Source organism: Corythoichthys intestinalis, chromosome 6, assembly GCF_030265065.1.
Source record: "Corythoichthys intestinalis isolate RoL2023-P3 chromosome 6, ASM3026506v1, whole genome shotgun sequence".
Taxonomy (NCBI): Eukaryota; Metazoa; Chordata; class Actinopteri; order Syngnathiformes; family Syngnathidae; genus Corythoichthys; species Corythoichthys intestinalis.
In genome coordinates, this window is record NC_080400.1 from 27,009,865 (window position 1) to 27,034,583 (window position 24,719).

At 39.0% G+C, this 24,719-nt stretch overlaps 1 protein-coding gene across 2 annotated transcripts in view; it reads right to left on the bottom strand.

Moving 5' to 3' along the window:
* Window positions 1-1,171: 1,171 nt before the first annotated feature.
* mfsd1 (major facilitator superfamily domain containing 1) overlaps window positions 1,172-24,719 on the bottom strand; it is a 31,832-nt gene continuing 8,284 nt past the window's right edge. The window contains exons 8-17 of one of the 2 annotated variants that reach the window (XM_057838978.1): window positions 24,134-24,232; window positions 23,831-23,942; window positions 22,526-22,582; window positions 20,734-20,890; window positions 18,392-18,489; window positions 18,198-18,310; window positions 18,065-18,112; window positions 17,907-17,973; window positions 15,133-15,238; window positions 1,172-5,269 (exon numbers count right to left, since the gene is read on the bottom strand). In XM_057838978.1, coding sequence (XP_057694961.1) covers window positions 5,210-5,269; window positions 15,133-15,238; window positions 17,907-17,973; window positions 18,065-18,112; window positions 18,198-18,310; window positions 18,392-18,489; window positions 20,734-20,890; window positions 22,526-22,582; window positions 23,831-23,942; window positions 24,134-24,232 — 917 coding nt within the window. In that variant the 3' untranslated portion in view covers window positions 1,172-5,209. Of the gene's footprint in view, window positions 5,270-15,132; window positions 15,239-15,301; window positions 15,994-17,906; window positions 17,974-18,064; window positions 18,113-18,197; window positions 18,311-18,391; window positions 18,490-20,733; window positions 20,891-22,525; window positions 22,583-23,830; window positions 23,943-24,133; window positions 24,233-24,719 lie in introns of those variants that run through there. The other variant, XM_057838979.1, reaches the window with a different exon arrangement.

Consider the following 24,719-nt stretch of genomic DNA (forward strand, 5'->3'; position numbering starts at 1 on the left):
AGCTAGCCATGTTAAATAAACTCCGCTCTCTTCGTATGTTTACTTCCGCGCACAAGTCCCTTGTCCTTCCCTCGTCAGTTTACTAATGTCACGTCTGCCCGTCGCTGATTGGTACACTCCGCTGTCTGTTTGCTGTGGCTTGCTCTGCCCTGGAAATTGTATCCGCTTGAATGGTGGCCAGACTCAATAGCTGGAACAGCGGTGAGTCTGGTGTACCAGGCAAGCCACTACCTGGCTCTAATTTGTGCCCTATTAAGCATGATCTAAATATATGACTATAAATGTGCATTTGCTGTGGTTTAGTACAATTTTTGTCGCACGACCAGTTCCTGTCTTTGTCACTTTTTACCCACAACCTTCACTCCCGCGCCGCTGTTCGATGTCAAGCCGGTAGAGAAGTACAATTCCTGCCTTGCACGTCTACAAAAGTCAGCCTCATTGACCGGCCATCGAACAACTTTTTTTTTTTTCTCCTGTGTGTCGCCTCTAGATGTCAGCAAGACGACGATGACCAGCCTTGATGCACCACGTGAGTGTGTTGGAGTCAAATGAGTGAATGTTTTCTTAGTGTGCAGGATTATTAAAGTCATATCTTGTAGCGTGGAGCAAGGACGGGAGTCTGAAGCGGTGTGTCAAAATAAGCAGCCAAACTGCAATGCTTTATTGACATTTCAACGGCAATGTTACAACCCATATGGACACGGGTAAAAACTAACATCATTCGGTTTTCCCTTAACTATGAACGTAAAGGAGAAAAACACAGCATCCACTAGGCGTCCATTTTTTTCGTCGATGAGCACACAAACAATTTGCATCAAGCAAGGGAAAGGACACGCCCGTCGTGACGAAGTCCCATGTGAACAGCCAAAACATATTTTACAGTCTTAGAGCCATAAGTCTGGTTGGAGGAGTCGATGGCGGACGAAAATGCGTCCGTGAACTACGCCAGCAGCGTCAACTGCTTCGGCTGGAAAGACACTCCCTGTGTCACATGAAAGTTGTATCCCGAGAGGGTGTCTTGGATGAACAGCAGCCGACTCTTCGCGTATGAACTCACGGCCGCAACTGAGTGCAGGCATTTTGGTTTACTGCTATGTCATTGTGCAAGGGTAGTTGCACTATTTAGCGTTAGACCCAAAACATACATGGAAGGAGTAAAGATTAGAAAAAGCATGAACGTCCAATACAACACGTGACTTACTCGGTGGAGGTACAGCAGCTGAAGTAGAGTAAGTGCACTTCGGGGCCAACACTTTGTGTACGTAACGGTGGGTGGCCAGAAAGAACCAGTCAGCTTCCTCTGCCAGGGCACATGGCTCCGTAATAGTACTACTTGCAAGCGGAGTTTGAACGTGCGGCGGCATGTGATGCAGAAAAAGTTCAATGAACAGCAAATTCGGCTCCTCAGTACAGAGTAGGTTCAGCATCATCTCCATGTGTTTTACGGTTTACGGTCCCCAAAGCCTTCAATAGCCAGGAGGCGTCGAGCCCGCTCGGATCGTGATAATCCGATGGTCTTGAGGAGATACGTCCTAAGCCCAGCATACTTATTCAGCTCTGGCAGCGCGGTAATGTACCTGACCGCCCTCGCCACAGTAGCACTCTCCAAGCGCAGGCACGACGTGGTAATACCACTGAGGGCAAACTAAGCCTTCACTTGCGCGAATCACGGGGCCGCTGCAGACTCCCAAAACTCCAGCAATCAGAACAGTTGCGTTTGGCATGTCGTTCGAGTCGATATAAAACACAGTCTCCAAAAGCAAGACAGACGTCGGGGTCATTACTGTAGCACGGAGTAAGGACGGGAGTCTAAGGTGCTGTGTCAAAATAAGGAGCCAAACTGCAATGCTTTATTGATATTCCAGCAGGAACGTTACACGCAAGTAAACCCCCATGGACGCGGGTAAAAACGAACATCATGTTTTTTCCTGAGCCACAAACATTCCCCCCCAGGGACATCATAATTAGGGGTGTGACAATATATCGAAATGGTGATATATCTTGATACTTTGTATCCCAAAAGGTTATCAATATGCTCCTGCCAAGAATCGAGATATCGTTTTGAAAAGGTGTCAGTGTTTTAAAAAAAAAAAACAAAGGGAACCAACAAGTTGCTACCAAAATCTTCCACCATAATAGTGTCTCAGTTAACTAGAAGGCTGCATTGATGGTGCTCGACGCCCAATCATTTAGAGTGGGAACGTTTGTTCATTCGAAACAAGAGCATTTACAGTTATTGTCCGATTTTCAGGGCATTTACAGTCACTTGCTGTACATTTTGGGGCATTTACAGGTCATTTCCTGTTGAGTTTGAGTCACTGCCTATTGATTCGAGTGATTCGGGGGATGGTTTGGCTCAGTGGTAGAGTAGTTGTCCCCCAATCCAGAGGTGTTGGGTTAAATTCTCTGCCCTGATGAATTCGCCTAAGTATCCTTGAGCAAGATACTGAATTCCACATTGCTCCTGGTGCTGCGTCACCAATAGGTGGATGGCGATGTAGTGTAAAGTGCTTTGAGCGCCTTGAAAGGTGGAAAAGCGCTATACAAGTATAACACCATTTACCATTCCCAGGTCACTTCCTGTTCTATAACTCAAAATAAACAGGAGGTGACCCATTAAATACCCCAAAATCAACAGGAAGTAACTGAAAATCAACCGGTAAATGACCTTAAATGGCCCAAAATTACCTCATTGCCTGGCATTGGCTGCCAATGACGGCCATAGACGTTAAATCCGTTTGAAGTGGGAGGGATGGCAGCGAATGAACGTTTGTTCATTCGCTGCCACCCTCCCAGTTCAAATGGACTGGTCGTCTACAAGTGATAAACACATTCTAATTCACAGCAGAAGCTTGTATTTCTGTTTATTAGTAGTTTGCAGAATATCATAGAATGATTTCCTGACCAACGTATCGATAATCGTTGTATCGCCATATCGTTATCGTGAGCTTTGTATCGCAAACCGTATCGTATCGTGAGGTACCAAGAGCTTCCCACTCCTAATCATAATCGTAACTATAGTTCCTCAGGTGACTTTGTAAATACCACTACAATCTAAGCAACCATGAAGTGCTAGCGAAATCTTGCCTCTGGTCTGAAACACGCATCGGAATTTGGAACAGTGTGAAGTGACTGAATTTTTTTTTTTTTGCATAATTGTGAAATAGCAAAGCTTGGAGTCATTGAAGAACTTTTGTAGTCTCCATCTCCGCGACGTATCAGTTACCCCATTCCCGCTGCAGAAAGCCAGAAACCCTAAGAAGACGGTTTAGCTGCTAGAACCTCGCAAATTGCATGGCCCCACAATAAAAGATCTGGTAGCGCCGAGAACCTTTTAGGTCCTGGTTCTGGGCTGTCTTTTGGGGCATTTTCGGGAGTTCACAGGAACCATACAAAGTGATTGGTAGATCCGATAAATGAGACAGCCCCTCCTGCAGTGGGAGTCCTCACTTCCTGGCTCTGAATAAACTCCATCGGTAATGTTAGTGCATCAAAAACGGAAAACATTCATACTGTGGCTTCTCTTTTTTCCATTTTCTTTGGAGTCGGGGGTGTGGGGGGGTTATTTGGCGAAGTAATTGAAAAACAAAAAGTTGATGCTTGACTTTTACAGGGACAGGATTCAGCACTGGGGAGATTATTGGCACATTATCACTCTCACTCAAACATAACATATTGCCTCCATAATTTACCTGTCAATGCATTTATTCTTGGGTAATCACGTGGACAGGTACCACTTATAATTTTTTTTTTAATTGTCAAGACAACATCTTTAATAGTGGCATAAAACAAGCCCATACACCTGTAACGATTCTGAAGCAGCACTAACATTTTTTAGAGGAAAGACAAATGACCATGATCCAATTGCAACTTTGTAGGTTTCCTTAAAAGTGCAGCTTTTATGTACTTTTACATGGCTCTTAAAAAGATGTAATACTTTACTTTAAGTTTTGGGCCTTGGGAAAGACAAGGAATATTTCAGGAAGTAAAAGTAACAAAGTTGATTAAACTTTCAGTGCAAATGTTCATTACTTAATCTTGAGGGTTACATTAGAGTAGATCACTTCTTAAGGAAGAGGAATTGATTCTTCCTGTGCACCATTTCTGATGAGTATAGGAATAAAATAACAGATCTGAGAGTGTTTATAAGTTTTTTTCCCCTCTTAGTTTTAATTATTCTTTATCTCAGCAGTCTTACTTAATATTCAACAGGTCTAATTCATTAAATTTAGCACATAGGACTTAAGTAATTTAACGCAACCTATAAAACCAGTGCAGGGACTGTAAATGTGGCAAATGTGTGCTAAGTAGTGGCAAGTGCTTGGACACTTCACAAGACTGTGGTGTAAAATAAACTAGGCCTGCAACTAAATATTATTGTAATTATTGATTATCTGTCCTTTTTTTTTTTTTTTTTTAATTATTATTAACCAATGAATCAGAACACTCCTTAATTCCTTGTCTTTATTAGAGAACAGAACATAATTTCACATTGACAGTGCTGAAAATGCACTAACAAAACTGATTAGATAAATTTTCTGGTTCATTCTGTAACATGTCCGAAAGTTCCCTTTTCCGTAATAAAACCACATGTTGTATTATTGTATAAGTATAATGTTTTTTTTTTTTTATTCATTCATTCATTTTCCATGCCGCTTTTCCTATTAAACGCAATCAGTATTTCATGAAGGGATACAGAAATCATAAAATATTTATTGTTGAGGCTAAAATTCTGAGGATTTTGAAAAAATTAAAAAAAAAAAAAAAAAAAAAAGTCTTGATTAGAAAAATAGTAGCTCAATTAATTTGATAATCGATTAGTTTTTGATTAATTGCTACACCAAAAAAATAATAAAACAGTGCCAGCATTGAAATTTGAAGAAGTTGGATCCCTTTTTAATGTAGTATACCCGCCTCTAAGAAGATATTTGTTTCGTTGGATTGCACTGCCAGTGTAATACAAATTTAAAAGAAAGAAGGGGGAAAAAGGGAAATCAACTGAAATCAAACAAGATGAAAAAAAAAAAAAGTCCACAAAGCCAGAATAATATTCACCCGTGTGAAGGCTGAAAAGGGCTTGAGGGTAAAAACGTGATGTCTACAAGTTCAAAAGATGGTAAACACAGGCTTTCGCATATTTCTTATTGTCGTTGCATACTTGTCACATCGCGAAAGTGCCAGAGGTGTGCAGACGGCCGAATGAAGGGCATCACTTCAGAACGCTCCTGTGGGCAAGCGATGACAGATGGCTGGAATAGTGTCCTGGCAGCTGAGAGCAGAGAGGACAGAGCAGGGGAAGACCTCATTTGGAGCCGAGGAGGTTGTGATGGATAAACAAATACATCAGTAGGGCATTAAAATCAATCCTTCTGGCTCACCATCAAGACCTGAAGTAGCACATTATGGGCTTAATGAATTACAGCCAAACCCCTGAAGTCGAATGAGCACTTTCTTGAACAAATGAGCCTCTAAAGTCACACATAAAAGCTCAGCCCTGGGAGCATCTAAAGCAGCAGTGGGCAAATATAGCATTGCTTTATAAACCTGACGGGGCACCAGGCTTCTCTTGCCCTCCGTCAGGCTAAAACAGTGCTACTAAAGCATACATATTATTAGCACATTTTAACCAAGCCTGGTCATATAGTTTGAAAGCGCAATAGAATAGAATAGAATAGAATAGAACCTTAGGTCCTGGAATAGGACCTTTATTGTCATTAAAAACTTGTACAATGAAATTGTGGAGCATCTCCCTTTACAGTGCAGGATAAGTTAACATCTCAAAATTGACTTGCAAGTATAAACTCTAAATAAATATAAATATATAATGAGTATGAGATGGTCCTATGTTCAGGCAGTGCAAATAATCAAAGTGAAGTAGCAGCAGTTTGACAGTGAAGGCATTGAATATTGCACGTTAATATTGCATGTAAATATTAACATGCACGTTAATATTGCACGTAAGTAAGTATTGCACATAGAATATGTGTGAATAGAAGTGAAGTAGAAGCAGTTTGACAGTGAATGCATTTAATATTGCACGTTAATATTGAATTAGAAGTATTGCACATAGAATATTGCATGTAAATGAATACTGGACATTGGGTGATGTGGTGTAACATATGGCAGTTCAGGGTAGAGATGGCCTTAGCAAAGAAACTGTTCCTCAGTCTGTTTTTGCTTGTAACAGTGATTATTTAATTAATGATATTATGTGAACAACCCTGACTCAGCTCTCTGCCATTACACTGAATTGCAATGTATTTTTTGTTTATAACTGAATATCAAGACTGTGCTATAGTGCATGACTTTAAATATTATTAATAATTGGCTTATAATAACACAATAGTCATTTGAAAATTCCGGTCAACCTAAAAAGTTTTTAGCAGAGTAAACAGTATATTATTGCTTAACCCTTATATTAATTTATATTTTTTAAAAAATAAATAAATAAATATTCGACAGATATCTGATCGTTAGGAGAAGAAATACAAGCGAGCATATCAATACCAAGCTGCTCAATCGCTTAAAAAGATCATCCAGTAATCCAGATTTACATCAATTGTTGAGCTGTGCATCAGCCCTCGTAAGGCTATGAATTGGTAATCTGGGGCTTCACAACATTTTTTGTGAGCATTCGCATAATAGTGTTTTCCTTTTTGAAAAACATCGTGAGTGCTCACATAACAGGTGCTGGTGTTTTTGTTTTTTTTTGTAGCAGGGAGGAAGTAGCAGCATGACTGCAGTTGCGGACAGACTTCAAAATAAGTGTTTTTTTTTGTAGCAGGGAGGAAGTAGCAGCATGACTGCAGTTGCGGACAGACTTCAAAATAAAACCCTTAACAAGTACTGCTTCATGTTAAGTATGTTTTATAGTGATTTTTTTGTGTAATGATCTATTTTATTACCACACCGCTCAGAAGGTTAGGAGACTTATGCCAACTGCACACTTAACTGAACAGAACTGTCGCAGGAATAACAATGATATCAATTGTGATGGATTGTTGTAGTGGTGACACATCAAGCGATTGAGCATCAAATATAGACTCAGATGCTGCAACAGAAAAAAAGTGGAAATTACATTGGGCTTTGATTTTATGTCTATGTAATTTTGGACTTCAATTTCACATGCATAATGAAGGGATAAACTTTTATACTGGAAAGAATGTCTGAATATTACTTGAACAAATGCTGCACATTTAATTAAAGTTTAATGATGGTCTCAGTTGTAGACAAGTAGGGATTTGGATTATAATAGGTTCCTGGGGGGGGGGACAGAAATGGGTACAAATTGGAAGAAAATACAGTGGCCCAGTGTCATAAATGGTATTGCATGATTTACAGCAGTCTTAACTGGTGGCCCACAGCCATTTATGGCCAGCAAGAGCTTATAAATTGATCTGTTTTATGGTAATTATTCAGACAATTGGACTCAAGTCATAGCGACTCTACTCCAGTCGACTCCAGTCGCAAGTAAGACAACTTGCAATTCGACTCGAAGTTGAGGGAAAAAAACAGCAGACTCAAGTCAACATAACCTTTTGACTCGAATCGCCCACAACAGAAAAACATAAGACTTGCTTGAGACTTGGACCAAATGACTTTCAACACGCTTGGTTGGGACTTTGATCAGAGGGATTTACAGTATGTAACTGTCCGCTATTACTTCAAAGGTACGTCAATGTTCTTTTAACTGAATGCAGTGGTACCTCAACATACAAATGTAATTCGTTCCAGGACCTGGTTGGTAAGTCGAAATGGTTGTATGTCGAGCGGGATCTTCCCATCACAATACATTATATTTCGATTAATTTGTTCCACAGCCCAATAACCTATGCTAAATCCTTATATCCTTATTAAATACTGCTGGTTCAATTACAAACAGCAATTACACATAGCAAAACAAACTAAAAATACAAATCGGAATAATAATAACAATGTAACGAATCGGGTTTTAGTGTGGCGGATTTGTTTTGCATGCTGTTCCTGAACGTACCGTGTGGCTGACGACATAGTGAGAGAGGTGCAGAAAAGTGGGAAGTTTTGTGGGAGAATGGAAATGTTCTCTTATCGTGTTGTTTTTGGTGTCGGCTACAGTGGACAATAGCTGTGTTGGGTTGCAAATGATCTGAAATAATTAAAAACCTAACGAAGTTGGCGACTTCCTTGTTGATGTTAGAATAATAATAACAATAATACAACCCCTAGCAAAAAGTATGGAATCACCAGTCTAGGACGAGCACTCACTCAGACATTTTATTATGTAGAACAAAAAAATAAAAAAATAAAAATAATTAAAAAATAATAATAATAATTAAACACTATAAGAAATGAATAAAAACCATTGTGGTCGTCAGTAAATGTTAATTGTATAGAGCAAGTGCAGGGAAATAAATATATAATCACTCCATTTTGAGGAAAAATATATGGAATCATGAGAAACAAAGAAATAACAATCAAAACACATCTCTAGTATTTAGTTGCACCACCTATGGCTTTTATGACAGCTTGCAGTCTCTGAGGCATGGACTTGATGAGTGACAAACAGTATCCTTCATCAATTTGGTGCCAGTCTCTTTGATTGCAGTTGCAAGATCATCCTTGCAGGTCGGAGCCTTGCTGTGGACCATTTGTTTCCAATTTCCACCACAGGTTTTCAATAGGGTTGAGATCTGGGCAATTTGCAGGCCAAGACATTGACTGGATGAGTCTTTCTCCAAGGAATGCTTTAACAGTTTTAGCTCTGTGGCATGATGCATTGTCATCTTGGAAAATGATTTCATTATCCCCAAACATATTTTCAATTGAGCTGTCTAAAATTTCAATGTAAAGTTCTGCATTTATTGAAGATTTAACCACAGCCATCTCTCCAGTACCCGTTACCTGACATGCAGCCCCATATCATCAAGGACAGAGAATTTTGATGTTTTCTTCAGGTAGTCATCTTTGTAAATCTCACTGGAACGTCACCAAACAAAAGTTCCAGCATAATCACCTTGTCCAATGCAGATTCTTGACTAATCACTGAAAATAACCTTCATCCAGTCATTTACAGTCCACGACTGCCTCTCCTTAGCCCATTGCAGTCTGGTTCTTTTCTGTTTAAGTGCCATCTTGCATCCTTTTAGCTTTCCTGTATGAAAATCCCATTTTCTTTGACCCTGCGATTTTGCACAGTTTTGCCACATACTGTACCATGACTCCAGCTTCTTCCCATTTCTTCCTCATTTGTCTTGTTGTACAGCTTGTTTTCAAGACATATGGCCTTTAGTTGTTTGTCATGACGTTTGGATGTCTTCCTCGGTCTACTAGTACGCTTAAAGAGCATATGACACCAGAAAAAAAGTCTTAAATGGCATTATTATGTGAATTAGAATCATATTTTGAGACGATTCGACCATATACAACAATTTAGCAAAGCGCAGATGACGAGAAATTAGTCTTTTAATCTGCCAGTTAGCCACGCCTACCATTATAGGGCTTTAGCGTCCCCAACAGGTGGATGACGTCAGCGGTAGACTGGGCTCATCGGTTTTACTATTCAGCCCATTGAGGGGGAGTTGTTCAGAACGAGGAAAACGCGACGAAGAGAGCCGCAAAATGTCATTGTTTCAGTCTCTCTACTCCAATATTTTTACAGGATATTCTTTTTATCCAAGTATTTTTCCCCAATAGCTATATAAATGGCTTGAGAAGGACCAGTCAGCCCGTCGAGGGGGAACTATTCACAATGAGGAAAACGCGACGAAGAGAGCGGCAAAATGTCATTCTTTCTGTCTCTTTACTTCCATATTTTTACAGGATATTCTTTTTATCCAAGTATTTTCCCCAATTGCTAAATAAATGGCATGGTCAAGACAAATAACAATCTTGTGCTACATGGAATATGAAATAATAAAAATCCATTTATTCAAGACGACATGGCAAAATTACTCCATAATGGTCAAAACGGTCGACTTCACCTTTACTGTCGCACCTCCCGAACGATATTTTATGACACCTAAATCGGACATATGTCATTTCCCTTCCCCGGCTTCGGAGAATGTAAACAAACCAGAAGGAGTGACAGCTAGGCGACATGCTAACCCGAACCGAGGGATGTTTCAAAGTCTTCGAAGTGGAAAATCACACGTAACTAGCCTGGATTATTTGACATGACGACCCGGTTGTCGACTGTCTTCGCGGATCGGCAAACCGCCCGGCGGAGAGCAATTTACAGTTTGTTCCCGGGAGGAGGGTGGCTGGAGTTGTTGTGCAGCTAACGTGCTAACAGCTAACTGCTAATGAGCATGAGGAGAGCTTTTTACATGCCTATCAATGATCAAACGTAAGTAGTCCTTTATTTAAAGGAATTTTGTAGTGTTTACTTTGTAATCACTGTATTCGTATTTGACATAATACAAAACAAGATGTTTACTCACTTCCTCGTAAGTCCAGTGGTCCCACAGTAAATATCCACGGTGAATGGGAACCTTTTGAAACTCGAAAAAGGCGCATACGCCTCTCCCGCACACAGAATGATTTTTCTGCAGCCGTTTGGCTGGCGTGATGCGAAAAATAAACGTATTAATCCGCAAAATCAGCTGAATCCTTCGTCCTCATACACAACAGTACACTGTATAGTGAAGAGGACGTCTTCTACCGTACACGTCACAGCGCCCTCCTCCTCAATGCAAGACCGAAGCCGGAAGTCAGTCATTTTTATGGCGCGGAATTCAAAAAACTAAATAAATATAGCGATCGCTTCCACACACATCCAAGCGGTCCATATCATTCAGGGGCATAAAATACCACGTGTATTATGAAATAAACATGCTTTTTCGTGTCACAGGCACTTTAACTTTAACAACCTTGCCATGCTGTTTTGACCCAGTCCAGATTTTTGATACAGCTGACTGTGAACAGCCCACATTTTTGGCAACCATACGTGTAGGGTTACCATCTTCAAGAAGTTTGATCATCCTCTCCTTGGTCTCAAGAGACATGTCTCTTGTTGGAGCCATGATTCTTGTGAATCCACTTCGTCCAGCAGCCCTCCAAGGTGTGATAACGGCACTGTTTTCAACTGATGACTAACGAGCAGATCTAATCTGAGGCAGGGGCCCAAATAAGGAAAGGAAATTGACTGGTTGTGTCTGTATTTTCTACTCAAAATGCAGTGATTCCATATTTTTTTCTTCAGAATGGAGTTATTCTTTACATTTCCCTGCACTTGCTCTATAAAAGTAACATTTACTGGCAACCACAATGTTTTTCATTCATTTATTTTAAAAATCCGCAGGAAAACAATGAAATTGCGACGCTGTCACAAATCGTCATATTTTGAGGATGTCGTCATATGTTGAAATAAATGACGGTTCAAAATTTTAATCGGATGTTGAAAGGATCGTATGTCGATGCGATCATATGTCGAAATATGAAATTGGTTCTAGAAGAACTTAACCTGAAAATCCTGTAAGTAGAGACACATTTTCCATGTAAATGGCGTAATCTGTTACAAGCCCCCCAAAATTCAGACATAAATCTTTTATAATGCATAAAAATGCATTAAAACATGTCAGAAATACATGTTACAATTAGATTATTGCACATTAAACATAAAATCTGAGTTGGGCATAATGTGAAAAAGCAAGAATAAAGAATAAAAGTTAATACATTCATGTAAAACTGTCGGAACACGAAGGGCGAATTAATAGGACACTGGGATACACACATACACATACAGTAGCGGTCCTGCTTAACTAATGGATGCCAGGAATGCTAGGCAATGGCTGAGCAGCTATAAGTACGTTATGTTCAGTAAACTCTGGGAGCTGCAAGTACCAGCCATACTGCATTTTTGCTTTTCCTTATGTTCAGTAAACTCTGGGAGCTGCAAGTACCAGCCATACTGCATTTTTGCTTTTCCTATCCTGAAATTTCTTTCTTAACAAGAAGCAATATTTTCCTGTTGAGGCGTGTCTTAACCTGAAAATTCTGTATGTAGAGACGTTCTTAAGTAGAGGTACTACTGAATATTGCGTTTAGACCAGGTAATGAGTTAAAACTGTCAGCAGAGGGCAGAAAAACAATATTTTCATTTCACTTCCTTAATGCGTGTGTCATTTCCTGTCTTGAATACATGATTAACAATTCATAGGGCACAAATTTAACTCATTGTTGTCAGATGTCTAATCCATTTGGCGTCAAAATGGATGGGAGGCCTAGGACCGGCGCCGTCAGTGTCACTGAAATATGAGCATCTGCAGCCAGTCCTCAAAGTTTAAATGAATTTGACGTCGTGGGAATTTGATCCGCCGAAGGGTCGTAAGACTCTAAAGCTGGAACAGCGGTGAGTCTGGTGTACCAGACAAGGTGAACGGGGTCAGGGCTACATTTCTTTGAACCTAATTAATTGATAGGCTAAATGATGATAATTTTGCTTGAATATAGTAAAATAATTTTCTCCATCTTGTTTTTACTGTTAAAGACTAGTTGATAGATTAATGGGTCAGATTATTCAATTTACCTTAGGTAAATATTACCATTTGTTCTTATTATGACCATACATCCAAAGGTTGGTCATTTATTCACCAAAATCAAGGAAAAAATGCTTTCAAATAATGTTTTGAACTATAGTATTTCTTGAAGTAAGAACATTTCTGACGAAAAAAGTTTTTTTTTATTTTATTTTTTTTAAAGATTAAATATACTCACTTTTTGCATAACATAAGTGTGTTAATAAAATTAACTGGCTAAAAAAATCTTATTTCAAGAAATCTGAGTAAATTTAACTTGAAGCACTGCCGGATACTTTCATTTATTTCTGGTAGATTTACAATGAAAACAAGGGAATTATCTAGTCATCAGCCAATTAAACATGCGTTTGAGGGGGAAAAAAATGGTGTGAGTGTAAGTCTTAACATGATTAAAATAATTTACTTAATAATAGTAGGTTCAATTCTATCCTTACAAAATATGTGAAGACAATCTGAAATGACCTCTATTACTGAACTCATTCAATAAAGCAAATAAGGTCCTGAATAGTTGCTAGTGTTATGCCCCTAGGCAAGCCTCCACCATTGGTCCATTAACAGAAGGGCTATTATTGTTGTGGTAACGTAGTACGTATTAGGGCCAAATAAAAGGAAAAAGGACTACGAAATGTAAACTGTACTATTGCTACGAGAAAAAAACTTGGATTATTACGTACGGTAATGTAGCTGTAATCAGCCACGCTTTTTACGTACATGTACCGTAGCTGAGAGCTGCGACATTAGCCTGTGTAATGAAATATTTCAAATAGGTCTTTGTTATGGTTCTTCTTGGGAAAAAATGTGAAAAAAAAATCTAGTTTTTCATGCAATGACGCAATTTGCCGTGGCACGACATGGTGAGGCTGTCCCACTCCTATGCAGCCCACCACCACAGCTTATAAAAATTCGAGGGGAATCCCTGAATTAGCTACCAGAGTAGCTACCGGTACATAAGATTCCTGGTCTTAAGGTAACGTAACTCTTATAGAAAGCAAAACTGAGAAGCATAAATAGTACGGATGTACCGAAAGCAAAATTCTTGGTCGAAACCGAATATTGAAAACACTTGGCCGAAAAACCGAAAGGCTGAAAAATACACATAAATTCCTTTTTTTATTGTTTCATTATTTTCTGATTACTGTCATTTGCCTTGGCATTGATGCTAAAACCCCGGAGGCTTGAAAAATTTAGTTTGAAAGGTGCAGATTCTGAAATCCCATGGGAGGGTGCGGTGGCGGTTGTGAGATTTGTCTGTAACAGGGGCCAAGAAGGGGCTCTGTGTAAACCTCCGCTGCCATCTTTGTTCAGTGTTTGTTTTGGTCAACAAGGCAATATGCAGATTGTCCTACACGAGGCAGTAAAAACATCTGGTAATAACTACTAGCCTGGAACTCCAGACTCATTGCTGTTCCAGCTATAGTCTGGCGACTGTTCCGCGGATAAAATTCCCAGGGCGGAGCAAGCCACAGCAAACAGATAGTGGAGTGGACGTGACGTTGGTAAAGCAAGAAACTCTAGCACGAGGATGTAAATATACGAGGAGAGCGGAGAACGGAGAGGTTTATTCAACATGGCTAGAGCGAGACAGAAAGTTGGTTGTAGCGACTCAATGTGTTTTTAGTCATTTAAAACTGAATTTACCGCATTTAGGAGCATATTTTCGGCTCTCCCATTCGCCATCTGTGTTGTTGTAGAGACTTCTTCTGACGCGCAAGTAACGTTGCTCGTTAAGAGCACGTCACGCAAACAAATCAGATTGCACTGACAATTTCGTTCGGGCTCCAGAGGCCAATAAGAAGCCGGGTCCCAGACTCTATAGCTGGAACAGTCTGGAGTTCCAGGCTAAATAACAACTACTGCTAAAAAACAACTAAAACTGGTAAAAAACAGTCAACTTTGTAATAATTTGAATCATAATGTGTGGAAGTGTGGAAAATGAATGAACGAATGAATGAAAACCTATTTTGAACACAAAAGGAGTAATAATATGTAACATGCTCTAGAAACAACATTATCCAATTCTCACTTCAGAAAAGAAGGATTCGCTGATTATCATGCTTTGTAATAAAATGGGAACCGGGGCACTTAAGGGGCCATTCAAATTAGAGAGGGGGCCAGTGCCCTGTGCACACCCTTTAAAACCGCCACTGGGAGGGTGCGTTCCCGCCGACGGCAGTGAGCGCTGGCATCTCCATAGCATTTTGTTCAATTGACTTGGACACACATGTCACAGCAAATTTGGGACACCCGAAAAATGAGTCTCACGCCTCCAATTGCTAAGCTAAATCAGATCTAGATGAACAGTATGTTTGCGTGGAACTGTAGTTCACAACAAAAAGCTATTCCATTTTTGCCGAAACTAGTAAAAATTTACAAGACTATTACAATCTCTCCTACTACTTAGAATAAGAAGGGGGGCGCCAGGACAGCAAAAAATATTAGTATGAAACCCACTGTTTTGATATTTTTCTGACAAAATTCATTGCCGACTACTGAATAATATAAATATTTAGAATAAAATTTCCCTGGTGGGAAAAGGTTATCTTTCACTTGGTATTAATGAAAGGGTTGTCTTTTTAGTAAATGGGTGTGATTAAATGAGGTATTGTGTGAATGATACCTGTGTTCCCAATTTGGAGAGGTAGCGGTTGCGCAAGCCAAAAGCAGACATAGGTGACAATCTAGCCAGGTCGCCCTCTGTAAGATGACTGTGCCGTCTCTTGTTCCTACACCAATGACAAAGTTAAGACTTTAGTAGAACAAGCACATAACCACACACACACTGTGGAGAATTAGATGAAAAAAAAAAAAACAATCAGTTTTCATGAAGTCGTTTAATGTCAAAATTTTACTTTGTTCAACAAAAACAACCAGTGATTGTGTGGTTTGAAGGGCTTTTGACAGTACAACCTGCATGTAGTGCAATAATCATTCTCAAACAGACAAGTCAGAACTTGAAATAATTGATTAAACTGCCCTAAAAAGGACAAATTGATAAAACTGGTCTTAAAAGTATGAAATATAATTGAGTGGTTATATAGATGCAAAAATAAAAGGATAGGGATAAATAAAGAGCAATGCTCTTTTAATGTACCCGGCATAATCATTTTATAGTGTATAATGATTAAAATATAAAGTATTACAAATAAATGCCATGTACAAAAGTCAGTACATCACAGAAATAAAAATTATAAACAAAAAAAAGTACTCTCCACAGGTTGGTAGATATCACGGCGTGGCGAGATTCAAGTTTAAAATATTCAATTTCTTCTTCAATGGAAGACACAAAAAAAATAATCTGATGTTAAGTCCAGACAGTCAGTTGTGGTGGGGAAGCGCCACGATAGCGACACTGGGCAGAGTTACAAGTCCCGCAGTCCTGCCCCCTAGGCTCATGACTGACAGCTGAGGGGTGGACGCTGCGGCCTGCTGCCTCTGTACGCTGTGTGCGATCCCTCATCATCACCATCAACATCATCATCTGGAAAATAGCAATTACAACACGGAGACACATTAGTCAGAAATACAGTAGAAGACAACAAAGATAAACAGAGGTGACCTGATTTCTCGACAGTGAAAGTAAAACTACTGCAATGATACATCAATAAGTGCAAAGTACACAATCCACAAACCTGTCTAATAGTGTCAATTAGGCCTACAAAATATGTTTGAATATCGCCATCACAATGTGCGCATGCACAATAGTCCAATTGCAGAATGTGCGATTGTTTTAATCCCTCCATTTGTTTTTTGCGTTCAACGTATTTAGTCAGATTTAGCATTGGATTTAACATTTTTTCATCTTTTTTCCTCAAAGTATAATAAAAAAAAGTGTATGTATAGTTAGTTAGTTATATAGATTAGTTTTAAACATGCTACTGTCCCATCAAATTATTATTTTCAACAAGAATAAAGTAGAAAAATACTTGTCTTTATTAAATGCTTCATTGAGTGAGTCCACTCACTCCCGCTCAAGCCGCTCACTTATACACAATGAGTTGCCACAACAACTGTTTAATAAGCTAAACGACGATTAACGCAAGGAGCGCTTTGAAGTTTTGGCTTCCAAGCATCTGCAAGATCAAACCTTAATGTCTGTAAATCATCGTTAACTTTAATAAGCAGCTTCAGTGTACTGCCTGACCAAGAAAAGCAGCAGGAGAGAGAGTGAGACTACGGAATCGGATCGGGACAGCTCATTTGTATTTATTTACTTTCTTAATTGATAAAAATCCGCGATGGACTGAGGCCACGAAGTTTGAAGCGCGAAGTGGCAAGGGATCACTGTATATGTGTACAAAGTGGTCATGATGAGTCAACCAAAACCTTCCCAAACAGAGGTATTCAAGTCATCTGGTGAAAATTCTTCTATTAGTCGAATTTTTCTTTTATCTCAGACAATATTTAATGGTGAGTCACGCCTTCATCCATCAGCTGATAAGAAGACGCGCCACACTAAAACCGGTGACTCTCTCTCATGAAGGCGGAAGTCGCCGCCGAAACATGTCAGGTATTTGAGCCACCATTAACGACTGTCTGAGATAAAAAAAAAAAATTGGATAATATATAAGTGTAGATAAAATGAACAGAAAATTCTTCTAGTTTTAACATCCCAATATATATCGCAATATATTGAAAACCCCCAAAAAGTCGCAATGTCAGCTTTTTCCAATATCGTTCAGCCCTAGTGTCAATGCGGTTGTGTGCAAATACTCGTATCGCCTATTAACAACATTTACTAAATGCTGGATTATGGTTTAAAGTCAGAACCTCCAATCCGATCAGTTTTTTTTTTTTTAAATAAATAATAATTCCATAATCAGGCTCTATAAACAATTGGCCCAGCCGTTAACTTTTGAAAAAAAAAAATACAATACATTTTCTTTGACAAAAACAACCCACTGGATAGATTGAATATGCTACAAGTAGCCAATTTTAATGCCAGGCGAATATTTAGCATTCATAGCATAGTTTTTTGCATTGTGAGAATAAGCTGCATTATACAGACTTCCCCTTCATGTTGAGTCCGCCTTGCTTTATATAATAAGATCACAACACTGTACCATGCTGTGAGGACTTTCTAATAACTGGCTTATCATTCTTAGAGGGAATTTAAAATAAATAAATTAATAATAAACTTATGTTTGTAAAGTTTCCTCAATTCAATATCAGTGGGCCTGTGTACCTAATGAAGTGGTTGCTAAGTGTGTCCGTACCAATAGACAAAACAGCCGATTCAGCTCACGGAAAAATCTGTACAGCAACTCTCTGAAGAGCCGCAAATATGCACGTGCCACTTGATTAGATGAGTGGGATGCTCATTACATTTCTAAGACGCCTGCGAGTGGGTGGAAAAATGGCAGTAGTGGCGGGTGAAGTGCTGCAGCTACTCACTCGGCATCTGAAGTGGCCTCTTTCAAGAGTTTGGCTCTGGCTGCAGCTGACCGGTTCAAATCCCCTCCTGGAGGTAGAGGAAAAAGCAGGGAGATGGAATGATAAAGCAGGGTGGTAAAAGTGTGCTCTTCACTAGCATATACATTACAAAATCTTACCTCTTAGATAGTCGACCAAGTAAAGCATAACCACTGCCATCAATGCAACTGCAAGACAAGTGAGCACAAATGTGGAAAAATACCCAAGAGGTGTCAATCATGAATTTCACAGCTGAAAAATGAAGAGACTGACTGCAGATGCAGGAACAAAAAAAGACTTCCAGAAAGAGGTATCCTTTAGTGTCGAGGATGGCTCCTGCTGCCATGGCGATGAGTGCAAGTCCCAAATTCTGGATGGATTGCATGCTATTGAAGAAACATTGAAACTACTGTCAAGGTAACACAGTACGTTTATTACAAAGAGAATATAAGTACAAGGATTCATACAAGCCATAGGCTGTTCCCAGCTGGTGCTCAGGTACCACAAAAGCAACCATGGGCCACAGTGCGCATGCCAGTAGTGAGTAGGATACCCCCAGCAGAGACTGGAAGAAAAAATGCATTTGCCTCCCAATAGGTTCTTAATATATCACATAAAACTGAAGAACATAGCATAATTTACAAACTAAACTACATAGTCCCCGGGTTACGACGTACCCGACTTGCGTGATTTCGACTTTACGTCCGCCATTCTGTCTCCAGTGCTTTTTTTTTTTTTTTTTTGTCGCGTAAACAGTAAGTAGTCCTTGCCATGTCAGGATCCCCTTCTCCCCCAGCAGCGTTGCCACCATCCTGCCGTTCCTGACGGCGTCAGGCCCCACTTCCTCGTTCTCATGCTGTTGTTGCTGCCCCCCCTTCCGGCGCGGACTCCCCTTGCAAGTCCCGACTCCCGAGTTTGGACGGCGGGCCAGCATTAACAGAGAGGATGCCGGTGACCTAAGCGGAAATGATATCCCCCTTTTCTCGCCTCCCTACTCTTTCCACAGCGACCTTTTCTCTCACAAAGGCACTCACAAGTTTTTTTTTTTTTTTTTTTTTTTTTATAAAAGCCCGAACATTCATTCATTCATTCATTTTCCATGCCGCTTTTCCTCACGAGGGTCGCGGAGGTGCTGGAGCCTATCCCAGCTAACTACGGGCAGTAGGCAGGGGACACCCTGAACTGGTTGCCAGCCAATCGCAGGGCACAAGGAGACATACAACCATTCACGCACACACTCATACCTACGGACAATTTAGTCAGTCATTGAATATAACGGTATTTAACACAACGTACCTCACACGTTTCTTATTTGTTACTTTATTTTATTAATATGACATAAAATACATGTTTAAGGACAGTTATTGAGAGGTTCAGGGGGTATCTTGCGGTACTTAATAGTTTAATTCAGACTTACGCAGAAATTCGGGTTACATTGCCAGCCTAGGAACGGAACTCGTTCGTAACCTGGGGACTACCTGTACCTTAAAAACACATTGGACCACCATACTAAGTAAGGCTTGTACCATTGCTGTCCTAAATTAACAGCACTGGAAAATACAAATGTCAATCTCAACATTACTTGTTAAATATAATAATATAAGGATTTAGAAGCTCATTAAATATTTGTTTTTAAATCATAATTACTGATATCCATAAATAAAATTAGTAGGGCTGTCAAACGATTAAAATTTTTAATCGAGTTACCGTAATCACAGCTGAAAAATTAATCTTAATTAATCGCAATTCAAACCATCTCTAAAATATGCCATATTTTTCTGTAAATTATTGTTGGAATGGAAAGATAAGACAAGACGGATGTATACATTCAACATACTGTACATAAGTACTGGATTTGTTTATTATAACAATAAATCAACAAGATGGCATTAACATTAACATTCTGTGAAAGCGATCCATGGATAGAAAGACTTTTAGTTCTTAAAAGATAAATGTTAGTACAAGTCATAGAAATTTTATATTAAAACCCCTCTTAATGTTTTCGTTTTAATAACATTTGTAAAATGTTCAATCAAAAAATGAACTAGTAGCTCACCATTGTTGATGTCAATAATTACGCAATGCTGATGGTGCTTAAACCCATAAAATCAGTCGCACCAAAGCGCCAGCAGAGGGAGACAAAAAACACAAGTAACTAGTGGACATTACACTGTGCTGTCATTTTAATCTGTTTGAGCGGGGCATGTGCGTTAATTGCGTCATATATTTTAACGGGAGTAATTTAAAAAGTTATTTACTGCCCGTTAACGCAATAATTTTGACAGCCCTAAAATTTTGTTTAAAATATTTTACAGAAGAAGGTAAAATTTTGAATATGTAGCCCTCTGAAATTGCTGTATTTTCTGTGCACGTAATTCATCTTGGTGGTACTTGGGGCTTGTTCAAATTTTGTCATTCTTTTTCAAAATGTTAAAATGTACATAATGGTGATATTTAAACAATTATCGTATTACATATGATTACATATTACGAAAGAAAATGGCATTTCTTGAGGCAGAAAGTAGAGTCCATAATTTATAGTTGTGTAAAAAAATAACCTGAACCTAATTTCCCATTGTTCCATTACTGCAAGGGCAAGGCAAGGCAAATTTATTTATATAGCACAATTCAACACAAGGCAATTCAAAGTGCTTTACATCACATGAAAACCATAAAAATCACATTTAAATCAACACAACGTAAAAACCAAGACAAAAGATCGCATTTAATCACAGAATAAAAATAAATAAATAAAAATAAAACAAAAATAGAAATAAAGCAAAACTTAGTGTTGGAAACTTCATGTTACCATGCCAATCCACGGGTTCCAGAAGGTGAAAGCCAGCATCATGTGAGAGGCAAGAGTAGTACACACGGCGCACATCACCCAAATCACATTCCTCCCAGTCTTGTCCACCACAAAGCCCAAAATGGGAGATGCTGGTGCTGAGATAATGTAAACGATGCTGAGGGAGACATGAGGCCACAAATAATTATGTTATTAAATTAACATTAGACAGACCTATTTGATTTTTTTTTAACCATCTAGGGGTTAAAAATACACGAAGCATGCCCATCTAGGGGTTAAAAATACACGAAGCATGCATTTTCAGTATACTTTAATTTGAATGTGGCACTATAGCGGTTTCACCTTAAAACAAAAACAAAACAATTTTTTTTTCCCCCACAAATTCAGCCTTTTTAAGGTATTAGGAGGGGGAAAAGCTATTTGAAACATCTTTGGACTAAACAGTGTGTGGGTGTGTGTTAGGGATGCAACAATACAGTTAAGTCACGGTTCGGTACGATTTTCAATACGAGGGACACGAGTTTCGATTCGATTCAATACATTTAATGTTCTGAAACAAAAAATACAAAGTTTTTTTTTTTTAAATGCTTTTTTTTCACTCTGGGCTCACGCAGCCAATGGCATGGGACTTGGGGGTACCTAACATAGCACATCTAGGTTGACAATTGATGATATCTACTGTTTGCGGGCGAGTGTTGTCGGGCATTAAAAAAAAGTTAACAAACGCCACAGGAGTCACGTCTGCTCATTACGGCACAAAACCAGCATTTGACAATCGACTTTCATAAACAGGACGAGTTTAAAGTAGAGCGCTCTTAATTTGCCACTCATTGTTCATCACGTAACCGTGAGTTAGCTCTCTGTGACCTACGGTCTTAACCTGTCTGTTGTCAAAGCCAGGTTATTCATAGCGGCCAAGTCGGCAACAATATATTGGCGGACTTTGTTGTTCGTATCCGAAAATATCGTATCTTTGTTTAATATGTACGTGTGGGGATAGCATATCGGATCACCCAAAATGCTGCCAAACAACCGATCTGTACTATATTGAAGCCGGCAAGCCGCCTCCTTAAGTTTCTGCCTTTCCTCACAAGCAAAGATCCGCGTGCGTCACAGCTCCCACCATTCATGCAGTTTGGGGGAGGAGTGGAGGAGGGGGTCTCTAAGCGGCAGAGTGTGTTTTTCAACACGAAGCTCCGCCGGACATTTTAGTGAGTGAGACGGCAAAAATAAATTCAGAAAATACATTTTGGGAGCTTTTCATTTGGATCAAATGTTTTTGCGTATTGAATCGAAGAGGGCGTATCGAACAGTTCAATATAAAACAGAGTATTGTTGCATCCTTAGTGTGTGTGTGTGTCTGTGTGCTGGACAGAGGAGTTGAAGAAAAAAAAAAAAAAAAGAGACATGGCCTGTTGAAAAAAAAACAACAACAACACACTTTTATGGCAAAATGGCATCTCTAAAAATAAAAAAAGCATCACTAAAAATAAAAAAAGATATCATAGATGGATTATTTTGGAAACATTTGCCACAATTGCTCTGACCTATGACCTGTACAATTCAAGAGAAGGAAATGAACAGAAATGTAATTGTAGATATAGGGAAGATTTAAATAAATAAATAAAAATAAGAATAAAAATAAAGTTGCGACAAGTGTGCAAATCCTTTTATAAGAAAAGACCACAAAAACCTTACATTTTTCAAGGGGTGTGTGGACTTAATATTGTTCGTGTAGCAAAAAGAATATTAGTAATTTAAAAGACGCTTCCATTAATTGCATCTGAGTTACCTGTTGACAGCTCTCGCTTCGGCAGGGGAAAAGTCGAACTTCTCGATGAAAAAGACCCTTGAAATAATGATGACAAGACATCAGTGTTGTCAGCCAATTACACTTAAGGAGCTTTCAGTCTAGCATCAGTCACTCTGGCTAACATTTGTACGAACAACTATACTTGTATTGCGAGCACAGTTGAGTGAAATGCAGAAGCTATGTCAGGCCGTAAGTGATTTGAGAGCGTCTTCCCAAGTTCCAACGCTGTCAATTGATTTGTCTCCTCGCCGAGCAATTTCAAAACCACTTTCCATTTCTAACCCCCACCTCTGCATCCCTCTGTGGCTTCATAATAATGCAGCATTGTGCTGCTAAAACCTACTGCGGATGTGAACATTCACAGTGAACATGCTCATCTAACGAGACTTTATTTTACTACAAGCGTGCCCTTCAAACATAATGACGTCTTCTGGTAGAGTTGAATTCTCTTTCTCATTCACTCAACGGCAATAAATATGTTTTCAGCTGTTGCCTATGATGCTCAGTGCTCCCCATAAGAAACTATTATTGTAAATTATGTAGAATAGTATAGCATCTGTAAAATTAATAACAACACTAATTAGACATAAAATGGTCTCATTCAAAATTCAGTTGCACATTTCCTAAGACAAGCGCATTGCTCTCCAATTAGCAAGTGAAGAGTAGAAATATTAAACAACATGATACCCTTACAAGTATGTCTCCATTACACAAAAGATACAATCACTGGCAACATAGACAACACTATGTAAATCAAGATGACAAACATGATAGAGAATTAAACTATGCCAAAGATGCACCGACTCTGTTGGCTCTTGATAATGTGTTATTTTGGTGTCAAAGAGTGAAATGCTGCGCAAAGACAGACAAACGTTGGCATGAATATTTTGATAAATATAACGAATGTTGGCTAAATTTAGTTCAGGGTATACCCCAGCTCCTGCCCATAGTCAGCTGGGATTGGATCCAGCACCCCCGTGAAAAAAAGCAATGTTGTAATCCAATTAGTTAAATAGATGAATCATTTTAAATCATAAAAATATCATTACATGAGAAGATTTTGTCATAATCTGATAGATCTAATTCAGAGGGAAAAAACTTCAAGCCAATTGTACTGATTCACTGAGAACTATTATAAGAACCAACTCAATTCTAGTTTTTTCATGAGTAACACCAGACACCATTGCAACCCCACTGGATTTTGAGCAATTTCTGTAAATTTACGAAAGATAAACACACATTTTAAACACACTCTGAGTGAGAGTGTGATTGTGCAATACTCACTGTCCCAGTCCAATAAAAGGGAAGATGGCCACATAGTAGCTCACGCAAATGATGAAGATGATCCACAGGGGGAAGGGGAAGTCTTTCACATCAGTCAGTTGAATTACCTCGCCTGACAGTCAGGATACAAACATGCATTGAAGCAGAAACTAATTAAAAAAGCCATATAATTAAGTTACAGCAGTGTTTTTTTTTACATAGCAATATTAATTGAAGTCAGAGAAATAACTACTAATCGTGTAAGGCTGCTGACACTTTGGGGTCGAAAGGACGAAGGAACAAGGCATGGTCTGAATACTTTACCTGTTTTTCCCTGCTCCTTCTTAAGGATTTTCTCTGCTCTTTTGTCGAATAATGCCAGCACCACTGCGCAGATTAGGGAGAATATGCAGGTTGCAGCAGCTGAAGAAAAAAAATAACAGGATTAAAAACTGTATATGGTAATTGATGGAAATGCTGATGTAAAAGTTTTCAAGATAAAATGATGCAAGCTACATTTCAGGTATCACATGAAGAGCTAGGATATTGACGAAGCTCAGAGTTAAACAAAAGTGAGCTACCGTAATGACAGTAAAATCTTTGTTCAGATTGGATATAGTTTCATGAAGGGATGCACCAATACAGATAGAGTACGGTATACACATATTGTTGCGGATACTGCACATGGTACACAGACTCATTAAATTGATACAAGGACACCATAAACAATTATATACACATATCTTTCGAGTAGGGGCCATGTCATCCATAAATAGATATTTCAATGTAATCACATGAATGACAACATGTTCAGCCAACTGCAGACATGCTATAGAAAAATTAAAAAAAAATAATAATAATAATAGATGATGGCTGCAGGCTGACCAGCAATGGGAGTGATGTATCAGCA